The sequence below is a fragment of the Tachysurus vachellii genome, chromosome 7, assembly GCF_030014155.1.
Source record: "Tachysurus vachellii isolate PV-2020 chromosome 7, HZAU_Pvac_v1, whole genome shotgun sequence".
Taxonomy (NCBI): domain Eukaryota; kingdom Metazoa; phylum Chordata; class Actinopteri; order Siluriformes; family Bagridae; genus Tachysurus; species Tachysurus vachellii.
The window spans coordinates 18696990-18716621 of NC_083466.1; the positions used below are offsets into that span (position 1 = coordinate 18696990).

The window sequence follows — 19632 nt, forward strand, 5'->3', positions numbered from 1 at the left end:
AACAGTGACTTCACCTGAGTAAATTTGTCCAGAGCCGAATTGTGATGATGGTTAGACTACTGGGTATCTCCAAAATGGCAGATCTTGTGTTGTGTTTTCACTATGAAGTGATTAGTATCACAAATAGCCCAAGAAAGTCAGAACTGTCAGTCATCAAATCATCTGTATATATTACATACACTACTGCTGCTATATATTGTACAAAAAGCATAATATTGCACAATATTGTTATTTGCACTCCCACACTTTATGTACATAACTGTTCATATTCTATATTCATATTCAATACTCATTCTGTCTATATTGTATCTCATCGTCTGCATTGTCTTGTATAGTTTGTATAGTATAGTGTTATTTATGTCTGTACTTTTGAGAGTCACAAACAGCTGGAACCAAATTCCTTGTGTGTGTCAACACACTTGGCCAATAAACCTGATTCTGATTCTAATTCTGATTCTGATTCTGAAAGGACAGCTAGGGACCTAGCGACAAGGTGCCCAAGGCTTGTTGATGTGTTTCTTTGCTGAAAAGGTTAATGCTGGCTATGATAGAAAGGTATCAGAATACCCAGACACATGGGTATGTAAGTATGTAAGCATCAGAAGTGACTATGAACCAATGGAAGAAGGTGGTCTTAGGAATAATATTTTCTTTTAACATGTGAATGGTCAGATGTGTGTGCATCTCAAGGCATAGCACCAAGATGCACTATGATAAAAAAGCAAGCTGGAAAACAGCATCTAAGTCAGTGTAATGCTCTAGGCAATGTTCTGGTGCGAAACTTGCTCCTGGTATTTAAGTATATGTTACTTTGACACATACCACTTACGTAAACATTGTTTTACACCAAGTTCACCACTTCATGGCGACAGTATTCGATAATGTCAGTGGCCTTTTTCAGCAGAATAATGTTCTCTGCCGCACTGCAAAAATTGGTCAGGAATAATTTCAGGATCAAAGAGTTTAACGTGTTGACCTGCCCTCCAAATTCCCCAGAATTCAATCTGATTGAATACTTGTGAGATGCGATGAACAAAATATTCCAATCCATAGAGTCCCCACCTTACAACTTAAGGTGAAGGTTCCCAGATACCTTCAGAGTTCTTGTGGTGTCTCATCATCTCAGAGCTGTTTTGATGGTACAAGGAGGACCTACACGATATTAGGCAGATGGATTTAATTTTATGGCTGATTGGTGTATACGTGTACACTGTAGGTGGCAGTATTGTAGTTGACAGTAATGAGAAACAAATCTGACTGTTTGCTGTCAAGGCAAATGCCTCCGCTCGCCAATAACAGCCGCCTCTTTTGGCTCCTAAATGACTCCTGGGTGTTGATTTCCCAAAGCTGGGCAAATTCCGGTTTAAAATTCCTGATTTATTATATTAGTGTACCTCCTACATAAGCAGCAGTGCATTTGGAACCTCACACTGCCTGAGCTTTACATGTATTCACGATTATACATGTTTTACATGTATTCACCATTTTTGACTGTCTCTAAATCAATATTATCTGCCATCAATTCAGAAGCCGATTCACTGGATTCATTTTGGCTGCATCTCAAGTGCACCTTGTTATTAAATTAGAAAGGACACTTCTACATTTTCAATGGTAAATACAGAACCCTGCCAAACCCTAAACTGAAAACAGGGAGAAAGTGGGACAGGAGTAGTGCTGGATATGTTCAAAATCACATACCATGAATTTTACTCACACTAAAGTGAGTGCAAAGGGAAAATATAGTAGGCCTATGTAGTATATGACTTGTTTAAAAATGTTTTAAGTATGACAAACAGACCCAGATCATGTAAAACACTGAAATTTCAAGTATACATTCGGAACTATGTGTCTGCATTTAGATTAGTTGTGAAAGGCTATATATATTAGGCATATAAAAGAAGTCAGTGTTAGTGTTATGTTTAACCTTAATTTCATTGTTGAATGGTTCATTGTCACCTACATCCTGCCAACTAGAAAGAAGAGATCGAGGATTGCTGTATGACATGCTTAAGAAAGTGACTATGGCCATAAAAGGGATAAAGAAAGCTGAACATATTTGCCTAATAGCTGACATCTGTGTTACCTGCCATTTGGTCACTTTATTTCTTTCTACTGTACTAAGGCCTGGTTTATGCTTTGTGAAAAGCAGCACATTCCACCATCTTACATGGTGTAAAAAAGTGCTTGCTTGGTGTCATGGGCAAGTTTCTGCATTCAAGGTGTAAGGTATTTGGATTTGGCACTTCAAAAACTGAAACTGAGGGCAAGAAACTTGAGAGAAAATTCAGAAGGCACAATGTTCCACGGTCTATGGCACAATTAAAGAGCTATCTAACTAATTTCTAACAAAGGACTAAATCGAATACCGAACCTCATCTAGCAACTTGTCAGTGTAATAATCAGTTTGAATCAATGCATCAAATGAAAATGCAATTTAAGTAAATTACTACTGATTTTTGAAAAAAATAAAAAAATAAATCATTTGTATCTGCTGTCTTCTGTGATCCCAAGGATCACATTACATCACACCAGCTGTAGAAAATAACAAGTGAGCTATAAATCCTGAAGGATATACATATTTAGCTTAAGTTATGATGTGTGAAGAAAGTATTTCACTGTGCTGTAATGTATATGTGACAAATAAAGGCTCTTCTGTTAAATTATAAGTTTCAAAATCTGCTTTGAATTTATTATCAAATTATGGGTCAATTTCTAAAGATCATACAGAAAAGGATCAACATATCTTTCAGGGATTTTTAGATACATAAGTGTAAAAAAAATCAATACCACAATTGTAGTGTTTACTTTCCACTAGGTGGCAGAATAGAGCTTTCTATATTATTTCTTCATTTGCGTCAAAGTCAAAAACATTATTCTGCTCAACTCTACCACACACACTACACACAAACATTTGTATATTTAGAAAATCGCGACATCGCTGGTGTTGTGACGTTTGCCATATTATTTTCTATGCCTTTATTGATAAGGAAGCCAGTGAGTTCTTCCGGTGTCTTCACGAGCACTTCCGGGATTTTCTGCAGTGAGGCGCGGTGACTAGCTTCAACAGCAAAACAGGTATGTTTATTAAATCTGGATGCCGATTATCTCTAAGAAAGGTGTTATACACTGCGATAGTGCAATAAATCAGCGATAAACTGACCTAGGAAGATGTAATACATATAGGGGAATGTTATGTGTGTAGTTTGTTATGGTGATTAGCATTAGCCCCAAAATTGCTAACACAAACATACAAACAAACTCTTCCTCCTGTTAGTCAGGAAACTAAATGCTAAATGCCAACCAGTGATAAACATTATTGCTATGGCAACCGTTTGTATTACAGTGACTGGTGACTTGCACTAATGATGTGTGGTGTGAGTGAGTGAGTGAGTGTGTGTGTGTGTGAGTGTGTGAGTGTGTGTGTGTGTGTGTGTGTGTGAGAGAGAGAGAGAGTGAGTGTGAGTGAGTGAGTGTGTGTGTGAGAGAGAGAGAGAGAGTGTGTGAGTGAGTGTGTGTGAGTAGTTTAAGATCCTGGGAGCAGAGCATTGTGAACATGTGGCAGGAATGAAGGAGTGAGCTCAAAGAAGTAAAATAAATAAATCATTTAAAGCTCAAACCCATCTAATAAATGAAAAGTGACTGATCTTACCTAATAAACTTTTAAAGCATGAATGTATGTGTAGTGACTGCAAGTTGAAATCGGTAAAACTGAATTTGTTGTATATTCACTTTATTTATATAGTATAGTCATTTATTTAGTTGTGACTTGGTTTTTCTTCAGCTTTAGTTCTCATAAGCTGTGAGATGGCAGAGCCTCGAAGTCAGGTCTCAGCTTCTTTGTCCCAGAAGTCCATGGGATTTTCAACCTCGGAGGGTCCAGCAACAGAGATGGACCCGGTAGAATACACCCTCCGCAAGAGGCTGCCCAGGAAGCTACCAAAGCGGCGCAATGATGTCTACATCAACATGAAGACTGATTTCAAGGCCCAGTTGGCCAGATGTCAGAAGCTGCTGGATGGCGGTGCAGGCCACAGGGAGATCTGCATTCATGGCCTTGGACTTGCTATCAATCGGGCAATTAACATCGCTCTGCAGCTGCAGGCCTTCAGTCAGGGGGCACTTCAGCTTGCTGCCAACACCTCCACTGTAGAGCTCATAGATGATCTAGAACCTGATGATCCAGATGAAGCCGGAGAACCACTAACACGCACACGCAACAACTCTGCCATTCACATCAAAGTGTTTTACGCCAATGCATAAAACAGATCCCACTCCAAGGCTTAAGGAGTTCATTTCCACATTGAAAATACATGAGAAAAGGACAAGCCAGTGTGTGTGTTTAGTTGTAGCAAGATGTAAGCCTTCTTCTTCGTTAATGTGTTGAATATTGTTGAAGAGATACTAATCTCTGAGACATGATGAGACTACATGGTGTAAAATTATATTTCTGTTTGAACTGGAATTTAGAAAAGCCTTTGTGTACTGATTAGACCTACTAGTGCCAGTTCACTGACAGAAAAGCTGTGACCTGTGTCTGTAAAAATAATTTATGTTGGTGTTTTATTGTGGAGTGAAAAGTATTTAATGTGTCTGTGCATGTCAGATTTCCTGAAGGACAAGTTCATTTTTTTTTAAACCTTGTTTTTGAAAATCCTTTGTTGTACAGTTGTAAATAAAGTGGTTATACACTCATACACTTTCTTCATCTATGGCTCTATGCATCTATTACTGAGTTATACACTTTTGTTATGATGTTAATATTATTACTTCATGTGATATAAAGCCTGTTTAGTTTTAGCAAGATTAACATATTATATTTGCAACAGCTAGCAAATTGGTTTTAGCCCAAACTTCCAAACCTACGAAAAGTTATTCCCAATGACGGCCCATCTACCCAGTTCACATAATGATGTATAGAGAGGACCAAACAGCTTCTTTCTCTACTAGATCAGCATGTGAAGCCATGACACCATTTTATGTTATTTGCATTACTATTTTTATTTAGCTATTTAGGCATTTACAGGTATTTACAGCATCTAGGGCTTCATTAACACTTGGTTGATTTTCTTAATTTCATTTGTCAAGTTGATCATTAAAGTATATGATACAGTATATGGTAATATAAAACATTTTAAATTGCAAATATATACTGCAATACAGATATTTTAATATCTGGTTGAGGATCATATATATATAATAAACTGTTGAGTGATATACAGACCTTGTATGTTAAATGATGGATGGAAAATTAATAAACTTTATTTTCCACCCTATTATGTTTGACTGTCTATCTTAAAATACTGTAAAAAAAAATCTGTAAAATTACATAGATATCATCTGTAGTTTTGAAGTGGCCATGTGACCATTTTCATGCGATTTTTCATATAAATCTTTGATCAAAGATCAGCTTATAGAATTAGGTATTCGGAGAAATGTTGAACCTTATAGATTAAGAAAATGTGAACGATTTTTGTTGCATTTTTATTTCTCTGTTTGAAAGTTGGGTATCTCTAAGTCGTGTAGTCTTTACATTGTCTTCACATTGATAGAAACAAGAAATGCCTGTAAGCTGCATTAATGGAGACAATCAAGCAGGCCATGTATTTTTCCTTCAACTAATTCTCAGAATAATAAATTGCATTTTATTAACCAAATAGGACAAGTAGTAAAAGAAGCAAACAACAGTAACAAACAGGAAAGTAGTATTACAAACTTCCTTTTTTACAGTCACACACTGATTCGCAAACATCAAAAATGAACCCCATAGCAAAAACATTGTTAAAAAAAGACAGAGATGACAAACCAGAATGACCAATTCGTGCCTGGAACACAAAGGAAACATCAGAAAAATGTCAACTACCCAAAAGTTTCCCAGGCCATTACACAGACTGTGAACAGAGCAGGAGTCAGGCAGGATGTTCTTCGTGCAAACCAATCAATATTTTTCCTGGCAGTGACGCAATATTTTTCCTGGCCATTCTCTGTGTGGTGCTGTGCGTTTGCACGTGAGTCCACTGCAGACACTTGTAATCAACACACGTCTCATCAGCCCTCGCATAACCCCCCAGTTTCCCCTACAAAAGCTTAACTATTTGGTCTCTCTTCCCTTCACCAGAAGTGACCTGTAAACAGTCTGTCCACTGATATCCCCATCTCTCTCTCATACTCTCTCTCTCTCTCTCTCTCTCTCTCTCTCTCTCTCTCTCTCTCTCTCTCTCACACACACACACACACACACATGCACACACACTCAAAATACTCATATTCACTCACTCTCACACACATTCTCCAAAACACTTATTCTCACTCACACACAATACATTTTATATAAAATCAGTGCATTACTGAGAATGATAAATATGACTTAAAAGCAGCAGATCAATTTTTTTAGAGGTGTTAAAGGCTAAGACAGAAAGCAGACAGCTTCCTCATACTCCAAAACGATAGCATAATCCAGCTAGTAGAAATCTATATAAATAGTAAGCAACATAAAATCAACACAAATTCATTGTAAAAAAAAATTATTAAAAGTGGTATCTGATTAGGATTGATGCGAATGCATCTGTGATATAACAAATATCAGTCAAATGGGGAGAAAGGAGTGACAGGCTGCATCACATACAGAAAAGTGTGCAATGTTTGGTCAAGGCAGCGGTGAATAGAACTACATCCTAAGGCCATCTAGTGTTCCATTCTTCATTGAAGGAGAGAAAGTGTTCCATACAGGTGAGCATGATGCCCTTAATAGTCTAGTACTAATGTTCCACCTTCTGTTATGGTCTGCTCCAATTGGTTAAGGTTCCTGTCCCTTCCATGTGTCAATCATCTATTATTTTGCTGGCAGACATTTTTGATCAAATGGCGCACTTTCCCACGAAGGAAGTTTATATGGACCTGGAAGAGCTCTGAGGCTGAAGACACTGTCCATATCTCCCCTTTCCCACCAACTGTAGGCACATAGTCCTGTGAGAGAGAAAGAGAGAGAGAGAGAGAGAGAGAGAGATTAAATCAATCTAAATGATTAAATAATATTAGAGAGTAAATGTGATCATATGGTCATTGGCTTAATTGTAATCAAATAAAAACCACAGTACTGAGATTTCCGCAAATCAAACTGCAGACGTGATCGACTTCCTCATTGCACGTAGAAGAAGGTTATGATTAGCTGGTGTTTGTTTTAGTGGATGAATGACTAGAGAGCTGGGCTGTCTCCCAGCATTCTCTAAATACACTGATACTATCTGGCTTTTCCTGGAATTCAATGAATCTGTGTGTCTTCCACAAACATACATATCAGTATCTTGAAGTCATTGATACGGTGGGAACCAGCACCCTTGTCCTTGCTCTCTCCCACACATATGCACGCACACAAACCTTTTTAGCTTTGGTCTATTTCTGGATTATCTCTTATTAGCAGAGCTATTAGCTCTGTGCCGTCTTCCACGAACCAATATGCACAGAATCAGAAGTTCAGCAGTATGTAGCCTCTGTTCTGTGAACTGAACGTATTACGTGATATCCTGACTCATCTCTCTTTACTATGGGACTCACCTGTATACTGAGGCTGCGCAGCACCTGCTTGAGGCTGGCGATGTTTCTGACGCTGGCGTCTATGTGGGAGTGGAGTGCAGAGTTGGTGATGGACGCACTGAATGAGCTGATGGCTGTGTTCAATAGCCATAAACCTGTCTGGACCTCTTGAGCCTGCTCCTCTGTCTGAAAGTACACACTTTAATTTACTTTTAAGACTAATAGTGAGTTTTTGACTGAAAAATAAAGCAAACAGACCTATCCTTGCCATATACAAACCAGAGAAGGACAAGAAGACTACTCACATTTTTCTTTTCCCACACGGCAAAATCCACGCTGGTCAGAGGAACTGTGAGAGGTACTGCAATGCTGCATTCCTCTTTACAAAACCTCTAGAATATCAAGAGAAGATGATAAAGTAAGCAAACACAATAGGCCTGTCATCTAAAATACTAGTTATACTATGCATATATCTAGTTACACAACATAAACAAGAGCCACCCTCATCTCCAAAATCAAGGGTTAATATCCAGTGTAACACTACCAGTGTATACAAACTAACCATCACTGGATTATCACTGGCCAGATATTATAGATAGTGACACTACAGTGTCATTGACATGTTATGTGTGTGGCACGGGTAAAATCGCATTCCTCCATAACATTTCCCTTTATCACAGTATTTATAGGGGAGGCAGTGATCATATTTATGGTAGAATAAATGGCCACATCAAACAATATAGTCAGAAGCGTGTATGTCTTACCATAGCAGCCTCTGCATCCTGTGCCTCCATAATAAAGTGGTTCAGAACACGCAGGTCGCAGATGGGCCGCAGTGGGGAGGGCAGGCCAGGCCGAATCCACTCCAGTATGATCAGCAGCAAGGCAAAGAATCCTGTAACACACAAAACATGAAGCCTGAGATGTTTATCTGGATCTGGAAAACTTTACTAATGATATTTAGAAACTGACGGGAAGAATGAAAGTGAATCACAAATACTATTTACATTATGTTAATTAGAAGTCCCTATCCACACTGCTACTCGCATAATAACTGGTTTTAGGTAGCAGTGGTCTTATGGTAGACTTAACACGGCATTGCTTAGCACATGCTCATTTATATTGAATCGCAATAACCACAAGAGGGAGTGATTGTGCATCACAAACTACACTTATAGTAAACCATGCACGTTCAGCAAGATTTTGAAATACCATATTTCAAATGTTTATACAGAAATGGAAAATGGACTTGAAGTTAATAACTAATTCTATAAATGCTATAATATTCTGTTAGAATCAGTTAATATTTATGTATATATAACTCCATAACTGATGTATTTGTTTACAGCAATTACTGATTCGTAATTGTTTCAAAAATTAAATCTGTCGTTTCATAACTTTACGCCTCTACACAGAAAAGAACATTTGTGTGGCTTACCCATGAAGTACTTAGTGTGAACTATGGCTAATGAGCAATCCCCCAATATACAAAGGCTTAGAGCACATTTTGCTATATAAGGTTTCTATTAGTAAGGCTTGTAATTAAAGACAGTCGGGTCAACTGTAGGATAAACTATGCAATCAAAAATACAATGTAAATTAATATAATAATTAAATTGTGACATTTAAAATCTTCAGGAGTCTCCTTTTATAAACAAGCTATGCTTATGTCATTCAACACAACTTTCAGCAGGGTCACGGGAACTTTTTCTTTTTACGTGTGTTAGCATTCTGAATGTGCTCTTTCAGCAGGGACTGGATGATGACGCAGTTAAGATAACAAGCATTACTGATCAGAAGATGTGCTAGCTAAATGCACTTAATGTAATCTATTGACACTAGGGTGCATCTGGGTTCATGCGCAACAAAGCCAGAAAGTATAATATACTGGCATGCCTTTAACCGACAAAAAAAACAGATTTTTAGATAGATATTACATAGAAACTTGATATGTGTGAATTTATGTTTTTAAATTAATATTGTCTTTTAGACAAAATCTGAAAACAAAACGTTTTCAAAACCAAGTTAAATAGAAATATGCGAGCTTCGCTCATGATTGAAAATTCATGTTTCCTTATTTTTAAAGTCACAATGTATTAAAATGTTCTTATATATTTAGAAACTGCATACATTATATATTTGCTTGCCCTACCCAACATTTTGTCACTGAAATCCTAATAAATGCAAAGTGCCCTAGTAAGACCTTCAGATCACCAGGGTTAGTAATTCAGACCTCACACTATGCTGACATTCACTGCTGGCACAGTCTCTGTTACCTTTAACATTGGATACAGGCCTAAATTTGAGCCCTTGCAGAAACTCCAAACATGCTTCATTGGTCCCATGACTTAACAATAAAGATGTATGATTGAGCATAAAAAAAGCATGGAGAATAACCCTTTCAAATCAAGTCAAGTTAAGAAGTCCATAGGTTCTTTAGGTCCATAGGTCCATTTACTCCATAGGTTTCTCTTTAAAGATCCATTTCTTTTAAAAGCAAAGCAAAACAAAACAAACAAAACCCCCAACAAAATATATTTTACAATCTATTAGTTTTAGACATGTTACCTAAAACTATTTATAAAGATACTCTTAATGATGCCTTGGCATTGTTTAGAGAAAAAAAAAAGCCATGCACCAGACCCAGTTCCTGCACAGTCACTGTTTTACTCACTATGCACAAGTTTGAATGATTCAGCAATCTTTTCTTAGCAACCAATAATAATAAATCATGCTTAAAGACTGTTAACTCATGCTTGTGAAATGCAGACTGCTAAACTCAGGTTCCGCTGTGCTTTTGAGCTTCAGTAACCTTTTACATGCTGCTGGGTTTTAACAGAAAGTTTACTGCAAGACTTTCTAAATTAGGATTGTCATAAAAACGGAAATGTTACAACTATAAAATTAAGATATATTAATATTGAACCAGTATTTTAAACAGCAATTATACTAAAGGCAATGACTACATCATACACCTTAAAAGAAATAGAAAAAAACCCCAAAACAACCATTTCATGTGGTAAGAATCATTAAGTTGGTCACATAATGAATGAATGAATGAATGAATTACCATTTTTACATGGAAAATGATCTTCTCCTTTCTTTCAAGGCAAATTGTTAGATAATAGTTGAAAACTATTAAAAAGTTTGCTTAAGCTTTAACTTAAACAAAAAAGGCCAAATAAAGAAGTCAGTGTGAATTCCATATGTTTAAATAATCAGTAAAAGCCAACAATCGACCTTCCAGAAAACAAACTATACAGACAAACTAAATTCATTCGAGATTAAATAGCACAATTTCTCCCTTCTCCCTTCTTAAATAGCACAATCTCCCCTTCACCAGAAGTCGACAAGATCTCCACACAGACATCTTACCTGTGCAGTAAACCATTCGCGAAGCACCTCAGCATTGTTCAAGCACATGATGTAATACGAATCAAGTCATCAAATGACAAATGTCTAACGTTAACTGCATGGGGAAAAGACATGTGTCCCCGAATCTGCACACTCTGTGACAGATTGACAGAGAAAGAGAGAGAGAGAGAGAGAGAGAGAGAGAGAGACAGAGAGAGCATGCAGAAGTGCTGATCTGATCTAATGCTTGTCTGCCTGCTTCACTCTACTGGCAGCCAGCAGAATGACCTTCACCTAGAGCTACTGATAAAGATACACACAGGTCAGGTGGCCATGCAGAAAAGCACACAGATGGTTTGATTTACTCACTCCGCATCTCCATCTAAGATTTCGCATAATCCCTTGCAGGATCCTGGTTGCATTGGCCGCAGTCCCGTCTATTGCCCATTAATTGCAAGTGAAGCGCTGTTACTGAACTGTCATTGAGTTCGCACTTATCCTGTGGCATCCGTTTGACTTTTTTCCAGCTTTGACTATGCAATTGGTTGGAAAGGGTTTCTGAACTATCCTACTTCCTGTTTGGAAAGACTGTTTTTCTTTCATTGTTGTCACATAGCGTGTATTTTTACGCAGCAGTCCAAAGAGGTAGCCTAAATAATCCTAAAAATGTTTCCCTTCTGAACAGTTCATCCTCTGATTATGTATTTTCCTCTCGGCTGACTTCCATATGAAGGGTGACACTGCAAACAAATATTCCTAATAGCAATAATCAAGCCTCTGGCATGATATTATCGATGCGTAAAACCGGATCGGATGGGACGCATAAACAGTGGTGATGGATGCAAGGAGAGTTTGCCACTATTTCTGTTAGTCAGACTGCAGCACAGTGAGTCATTTAACACGTGGGAGGGGGGTGGTGGCGGTGGTGGTGGAGGGGGTGTTTCCACTCAATGTGCACTTAATAAGCACTAAAGACAGGTCTAATATCAGGAAAAAGATTCAATCCAATTCAGATTCAAAAGATTCAATCCATATTTATTTGTATAGCGCTTTTAACCATGCACATTGTCTCAACCAGCTTTACAGAAGCTAAGAAATATAGTACAAAAAGATTATTATGCAAAGATTGATACTAGACAAAAGTTCAAGATGAATGTTAGACACATTGAAATGTGTAAATCTAAGATCTAGATCTAATATCTAAATGTGTAAATCTATAACATAAGATCTAATACAAATCCTAAAATTAGAAATTTCTTTAAAGTAAGACGTGGAAAATAGATATAGTGTAATAAGCATGATGCAGAGAATAAAACAAAAGATTCAATGTAGTTCGATATAACCTGGTCGTATTATCATTAAAAAAAAAAAAAATTCATGAGGCAGTACAATACAATCTAGTGTTTTTTTTCAGCATGGTGTAGATATCATATACCAGGTCAGAAATGACAAACACCATCAAGTCTATTTACATTTGTGAAATGTGGCAGATACCAGCACAGTACTGTCCACATTCAAACCGTAGAGACAAAAGAATCAGACTGACAGTCAATCAAAGAGAGAGAGTGTAAACAAATGAGAGTGAGAAAGTAAAATTTAATTCAATTAAGTCAAATAGCATACTATGAATATATTTTTGGTGAGACAGTACAACATTAATAACATAGCAATAAACAAAATTTGGTCAATATTCTAACACAGGATTTATACGGTAAGGTGCATATTGTTTATTTTTTGAGTATAATGTAATTATACAGCATACACCCAAGCAGATCAATTTTCAATTAACACATTCAGCTTTATATTATGTTATAGCTTTATTTCCTACAACAAGTGAGTTTCCAACTACAGCTCATTTAAATATGATTAAATATTAGCCAGGAAATCATCTACAATCAGTCAATGGTCTGGGTCTGGTGCATGAAGTTCACTGCAAGATTGCAAGTAGGGGCTTTCTCATTCAACATCTTATAATTACTTAACTAATAACTTATACCCATACAAATAAATATACAGTTATATTTATTTATCATTTATGTATTTAGTTAGCTAATGTTAGGTGAGTTTGCTCTGTAGGTTATATGCTATTTATGATGTTGTGATGGGCATTACTGCTTCATCTGGCAGACACAGTATTAGTGTTAAAGTGTTAAAAAGTAAAGCTTTAAAGTGTTAAAGCTTACAAAATGCATTTAGGTCTCAGATTAAACATGTGTGAAATGCACATGGTGATTTGTGACAGGATGAAGACACATATGCAACTAAGAAACTAAGAAATACTGACAGTGTGAGTCATGCACAACTATGTCTACAAATATCCCTAAGGCAACCTTAACATAAGAGACCAAAATGTAAATTCTTTTTAATAAACAATTTTTTTTTTTTTGTAAAGGACCGGTTAGATCTCCCTGCAAGTTAAAAAAAAAATTCACAGATTTCTGTCATTATGAGGACAACATCTTCTCTGGTCAAAACCAGACAGTAGAATTATAGTATAACAATTATACAAGGGTGCAAGTTAGAGTAACAAAGACTTAACAAGGCTCAAACAAGGTGAAAATGCCTGAAATTGTAACCTAGTGGGAACCTAAAAAAAATGATAATGGAATCTGCAGCTGACTCAGAATTGGCCTTTTAGGTCTAAAGAGTGAACATGATTTATGCAGTAGCACCACTTCAAGATAAAAGATGCACAAAAGATGCAAAAAAATACATTTCCACTGGAACTGATGATAATTTACATGATAAGTCACATACGATTAGACAGCTGAGACAGAGGAATGACTGACCATAACAGTTTAACTAAAAGTGGTGAGCCATAAGGTAGCACAGGTTTGAGGGCATACAGAAACATTATATAAATCACAAATAATTTTGATAATGGAGATAAGTGCTGAGGTAAATCGGTCACTGACGGCTAATATTCCAGACAAAGAATAATAACCCTTGTTCATTTTCATTGGGATCAGTAATAGGTGGGCCTAAAATTGCACACAAGGGGCCAATTAAACTTTAGGCAATCAAGGAAGAAATGCTTTACGGAAAAAATGTGAGGTCAGAGAGAGGATAAGACACAATGTGCAAGTCAAGTGGTGCATTCTTCTTTCGTAGGTTTCCATTTGTAGTTCATATCACACAAAATCTCAAGATTGCAATTAACTATTACAAAACATTCATACATTAGCAATATGCTGGAAGATTGTTCTTAGATTTACATGAAACTCAGTGTGGCCTTTCTGTGTATAAATCTCATAGCATTCTAGAAATTCCTCTAGAGGCAGAATTCTTCCTCTTATATAATGTGTTACCATGACACATTTGATGCACTAATTCAAAAGCAATGTAAAGGTAATACATTTCTACTAACTATTATTCTGTTTGAAAGTAAATATGTAGGATTCAGTTTGATTTGCTTATGGAGAATGTCAATTCAGTACAATCTTAAGTTGTGTTTAAAATGTTCTTTCTAATAACTAGAGTGATTTAAAGGCAGTGATGATACTGGGAAATTATCCTGTTTTGATGTTAACAATATTCCTTGTTTTGTTTTTAACTTTCTTTTTTAGACAGGAAGTTGTCTGTAGTCACTCACCTTAGCATGAGTCCCTGTGTATCCTACTGTGGCTTGTTGTCCTTTTGATCAAACTCCAGTTGGATTACGTCTGAGCCAAACTGAGAGCAGAGAACGCCACAAGGTACGTGCTGTAAAACATGTGTCTATGGCTGGGGGGAGGGAAGGGGGATGGGGTCTCCCGGCATGGTGACTCCACAGCTTGCACTCGGTCACTGAAATCACTACGATTAGAAAACAAAGGGGGCATGTGTGGGAGTAAAACCCAAGGCCACCCCCAACCCTTTCTGATAATAAACAAAGACAGCAAGGAGTCACTGATGCAAAGCCACAGAGCGCTCAAGAGAGAATGCGAGGAACGTTTGCCTAGTAAACAGTGTACGGCTATTCATCCTGTCTTGCCTCTTGAATGGGAAAGCGGCCAAATTGACCTCTGTTGTATGTCCACTGGCGCGACCAAGACAGGAAATCCATATAAAAGAATGGGGGACAGGGAGATAGGAGTCACTATGGTGGCCTGAACGGAAGTTATTGTTTCTAAGTCAGTGATATCCAGAAAGGGTAATCACCAAATTGAAACTTGTTTTTTTTCACACTTGGTATATTACTATCCTAATACCAAACTGACGTTTTAAAAAACTCCTTTTCAAATTATCCACTCTGTCAGGATAAGCTTTGACAAATGATACTTACAAACATTTCAGAGATATATACACAGTACCTTACAGCTACCTACTGTACAACACCAGATAATGCCAGATATGTATTTTTGTACAGAAGGAAATCAAATTTTATGTTTCTTGAAAGGATATTTAACTCCTTAGTACACTGACTTCTCATGAAGCAGTTAATAAGTAATCAATATAAAAAAAAAAACAAATACATACCAAAAACATGAAAACTACACACAATCAAAGCTAAAATTAAGTGTCACAATGCTACCACAGCAGTAAGACCAAAGTCTAAGACCAGAATTGGCTTGTTGGTTTAAGACTAAAATTTTAAGGAATCTATTCTCACAATATTGTATGGAACAAAAGTCACAACAATAATCTTATCTTTTGAAAGATGGGTACAAACATGGAGGCTTAATAGTTCCTGTGTTTGCCTTGCATCTCTGGGGTTGAGGGGTTTGATTTACACAAAAGCCCTGTGTGATTGCATGTTCTCTGTATGCTTTGGGGGTTTCCTCTGGTTTTCTCACCAGGCCAAAAACATACATTGTAAGCTGTTTGGCAAACTGTACCCTGTGTAGGATAATTGGTACAGAAATTGGATGGATGTTTGGGTGATAGGTAATTGCAAATGCCTCTTGTAATAAAATAAGGACGCTGGTTGTTCTTGGTGCAAAGATGGAGACATCGCAAGGCATGTAGAAGTATCTTGGAGTTAGATTGAACCACCAAACATTCAAACCGCTAACCTTAAATTCTGCTTTAATGATGACTTCACCTTTTTATATTAATGTGTAATGAGCTTTGAAAATACTTTCATCTGTGATGGTTCCAATGACCCGCTGCCGTTCACATACTATAATCAATCAGTATCACTCCAAAGTGATAAAGCACTAGGTGTGAAGGACTGGTCTGAGAACAGTTGTTAATGTACACACTATCCTAATAGAATTTCTACCTTGCGTTCATAATATGATCATGTGTAAAGTTGGTAATTTGTAATTAGACCAACCATATATTTAAAGGCAACTCATACATGCAAAAACATCTTAAAAGACTGAAATTCATGTCATTTCCTGATATAAAAAAGCACCTTATATTCTACAGTCCTATTTTTTCTACCTGGAAGCACTGTTGGAGATATTTTGGCAGCAGCAGAGAAAAAAAACCTCTTTATCTTTTTGCTCTAATAAAAGTGTATCAACATTTGTATTAAAGGTTAACATCACCATTGTAGTAAGGTGAAAGTGGAGTCTCTGAGTCAACACTAATAACGGAAGCACTCCAGCGGTCAGTGTGTTACTAAATATACTCTACATAAATCTAATCATACACTGAATATCTCCCTCTATGAATAGTACGAATGGTTTAAACAGAATAGTATAATCTGATAACTTAACTTGTAGTCACCACGACTTGATTATTACTTGAAATCAATATCATATGTAATGAAATTAACATTGCCACATTAATTGTATCTACATTTAGATACGCTACATTTCTATTGTGAAATACTTTTCTCCTCCTTGTTCAGGTCCCACATTGATGTCACATTTCTTGTGTAAACACAGCACCACAAAGGGACACAGGTAGGCACAAGGTACATGAATATGTGTGGTAATATACTTTTCTTTGGACTGTGAGCACACCACAGGTCAAAGTTTGTAACAAAAGTAAAGTTCAAGAACTTAACAGTGAAGCGTGCTCCCTTTCAATCACATGACCGGAAGCTATTACTCAAATAATGACAAAATAACCATCCACAAAATAACCATGGCAACTTGGGGCTTGAACCCCGACCTTCCGATCAATAACACAGAGCCTTAAGCACTTCAGCTACCACTGTCACTATATTATTATGATTCTATATTTGACAGAAGCCCATTCATAGGAGTGATGCATGAGCTGTATGCAACAAAAGAATGCTGAAAAGCCAAAGAATTACTTTGAAAATTACTTTATGCTTATAAAGCAGTCACACAGTCTACAGTCTTATCACCACTGAAATGTAATTCCTAATATTACTGCATCAGATACACTTAGCAATGTGTGCTCAGGAACTATTGCAATGGAATTCACTGGCAAGTGCAGAAGAATAATGTCACTAGGTCACTGCCATTCTGCTATAATAAGAAAACAATCCAGGAGGCTGACAGAAAACAGACACAGAGAAGCTGTTATGTAATTTAGTGAAAAAATGAAAGGAAACTATCCAGTAAAATTAATACATCCTTTTTACAAACCATGATCAATGCATATCCAGGAGTGAGAAGATGCACACTATCACTGGAACAGTGGAACATTGGAGTCAATGTTTTCAATAATATGAAAATCTGGATTAAAGCAAAAGCTTCCAATATGCTAAGCCCTAAGGCAGGTTTTTAGATTTGTAGGAAAACTTTTGAACCAAGATCAGCATAATTCTATCATTTAGTCTGATGGAGAAGATGAAAATAATATCCAGAACTATTTGGACATGTTACCAAAAGTTAGTTTAGATACCAGAGGCCATGAATAACAATTTTAGAATATATGCAGAATACCTCATATTTGATTAGCAGTGTAGATATTTAACAAAACAGTGGATGAACCACTAAACAAAACTGGTCTTGAAATAAGTACTGTAAATCTACAATGTAGCAGTTATTACTGAATAAAAAGAAATTGATTCCAAATTTATAAGCTGTACTTTTATCTGTCATCTTAAAAGGCAGCAATCAAAAATATGTGCAACAGGAATGCATTGAACAACCCTTTAGTACTCACCAGCAGATCTATTTACAGTCTTGAACTTCTCCTTGTGTCCAGTTACATCCATAGCTACACACCTTTGGATGGTTTAAGCCATTTGAGTATTGCAGGCAGCTCCATTCTGTTTGCAGTGCTTTACTGCATCAAGCGCACTCCAAGTTGTGCTTTTTTCCTCCCTCCCTCTCCTCCATTTAAAGTCAATAGGCTTAAATACTGGAGCAGAAGTGTCATAGCTCTGATTGTGCTTTGTTTAGTGCTACCTATTGTTATGCCTGCAGTCTGTTTACTGTTTACGTTGGTGGAATACCATATACCATATACCATACCATATACCATATACCTTATACCATAATTATGTTTAAAGTCTCAATTCTCATTCAGATTATTCATTCATTCATACTTCTGACAAAGTTCCTACAGGAGGCTTACTAGGCATGTGTGTAACAACCCACCGAAGGTAAACGATAATTAATTTAGAGTTTAGTCTAAATATAATTATAGCTGAAAAAAATCCTCAGCATGTTGTTTCTCACCTTGTGTTTGTGCACAAATTCAAATATCATTATAATAAAGTCAAGTGACACTACAAAACAGACTCGTAACTCTTATTCTGTGCAACACTAAACAGTGTCTTGCAAAAACACTGCTACATAGTTCTAAGAAGAAGAAGCCTTTATATTTGTCACATATACATTACAGCACAGTGACATTTTTTTCTTCATATTTTCCAGCCTTGGAGGTTGGGGTCAGAGTGCAGAGTCAGCCATGATATAGTGCCTCTGAAGAAGAGAGATGAGGGTGTTGCTCAGGGGCCCAGAAGTGGCAGCTTGGAAGCACTAAATCTTGAACCCCAACCATCCAATCCTCAACCCAGAGCCTTAACCAGCTGAGCTAACCTTGCCCCTAAAAGGGCAACTATACATTCTTCAAACCAATATCACAGCATGGTATTTAAGATGCCAGTAAATCTCCGCAGGTTACAACCTTAGTTAGACCCGATCTTATGCCAAATCGGGAAATATAGATGTGAACATGCTTTGGATTTTATTTGATTGCATATAAGAACAACACTTAACCCTAAACTCTGAGAGAGATTAAAAAGATTACTTTGTAATATATGTTGTAATCTCTATTAGCTGAACAAGGCTCACTTCTAAAATCACCAGCAATATCTGACAAATTGAATAACAGAAAATTAAGAGTAGATGTCCAAGTATTGTTTAAAAAAATGAATAAGAAAGCAGTGCTGTGGAATAAGGATGAATAGAAATGAGAGATGAAAACCTCTTTTATAAGGTTGGGGTCATGGAGATGATCCACCATTTCGGCGAAGCAGGCGTGTATGACCAGCTCTATAAGTGGCTTTATCGTGTTTGCTTATGATGTTTGCTGAAACGTGCAGGACTAGCATGTAGGCATATTTCTAGGAAAAACGTAAACTGCCTTACAGGACATCACTTTCCTATGTTGCAACTTGATGAAACAAAAAGGCCCAAAATATCAGTTTTTCATTTAAATTAGAATTTAATTCCATGATGTATATATAATAAGGAACAATATATATTATTATTATATGGTATAATTTCATAATATACCAATAAATCAACACAGAAAAACAAAACATAACAAAAAAATAAACTAGGCTAATGGTTTAATGCAGTAATGTGCAGGGGACCGACAACCAAATAATCGCAAATATTTGCTTTAAGATAAAAAAAAGCCAGAGATATAAAAACATTCCTCAGTGCCATG

At 36.8% G+C, this 19632-nt stretch overlaps 2 protein-coding genes across 4 annotated transcripts; one reads left to right on the top strand and one right to left on the bottom strand.

Moving 5' to 3' along the window:
* The first annotated feature begins 2900 nt into the window (after positions 1 to 2900).
* pop7 (POP7 homolog, ribonuclease P/MRP subunit) lies at positions 2901 to 4692 on the top strand. The gene is made up of 2 exons (XM_060873480.1): positions 2901 to 3075; positions 3782 to 4692. The coding sequence occupies exon 2, from the start codon at positions 3805 to 3807 to the stop codon at positions 4258 to 4260; it is 456 nt and encodes a 151-aa protein (XP_060729463.1). The 5' UTR covers positions 2901 to 3075; positions 3782 to 3804; the 3' UTR covers positions 4261 to 4692.
* A 766-nt stretch (positions 4693 to 5458) lies between these two features.
* epoa (erythropoietin a) lies at positions 5459 to 18014 on the bottom strand. Of its 3 annotated transcripts, none has more exons than XM_060874764.1 (5): positions 17896 to 18014; positions 8295 to 8425; positions 7836 to 7922; positions 7552 to 7716; positions 5459 to 6963 (listed from the first exon to the last, which is right to left on the bottom strand). In XM_060874764.1, exons 1-5 carry the CDS (start codon positions 17945 to 17947, stop codon positions 6823 to 6825), a joined length of 576 nt encoding a protein of 191 aa, XP_060730747.1. In that variant the 5' UTR covers positions 17948 to 18014; the 3' UTR covers positions 5459 to 6822. The 3 variants fall into 3 exon arrangements, with proteins under 3 accessions (XP_060730747.1, XP_060730750.1, XP_060730749.1); XM_060874767.1 differs by lacking the exon at positions 17896 to 18014 and adding an exon at positions 11254 to 11698; XM_060874766.1 differs by lacking the exon at positions 17896 to 18014 and adding an exon at positions 10906 to 11144 and having other exon boundaries at positions 5460 to 6963.
* Positions 18015 to 19632: the final 1618 nt, after the last annotated feature.

Coding starts and splice junctions, on each gene's coding strand:
- epoa (XM_060874764.1), bottom strand. CDS start 17,947: ATGGATGTAACTGGACACAAGGAGAAGTTCAAGACTGTAAATAGATCT. Junction 7,923..8,294: donor AGGATGCAGAGGCTGCTATG/GTAAGACATACA, acceptor TTGATATTCTAG/AGGTTTTGTAAAGAGGAATG. Junction 6,964..7,551: donor TGCGCAGCCTCAGTATACAG/GTGAGTCCCATA, acceptor TCTCTCTCACAG/GACTATGTGCCTACAGTTGG.
- pop7 (XM_060873480.1), top strand. CDS start 3,805: ATGGCAGAGCCTCGAAGTCAGGTCTCAGCTTCTTTGTCCCAGAAGTCC.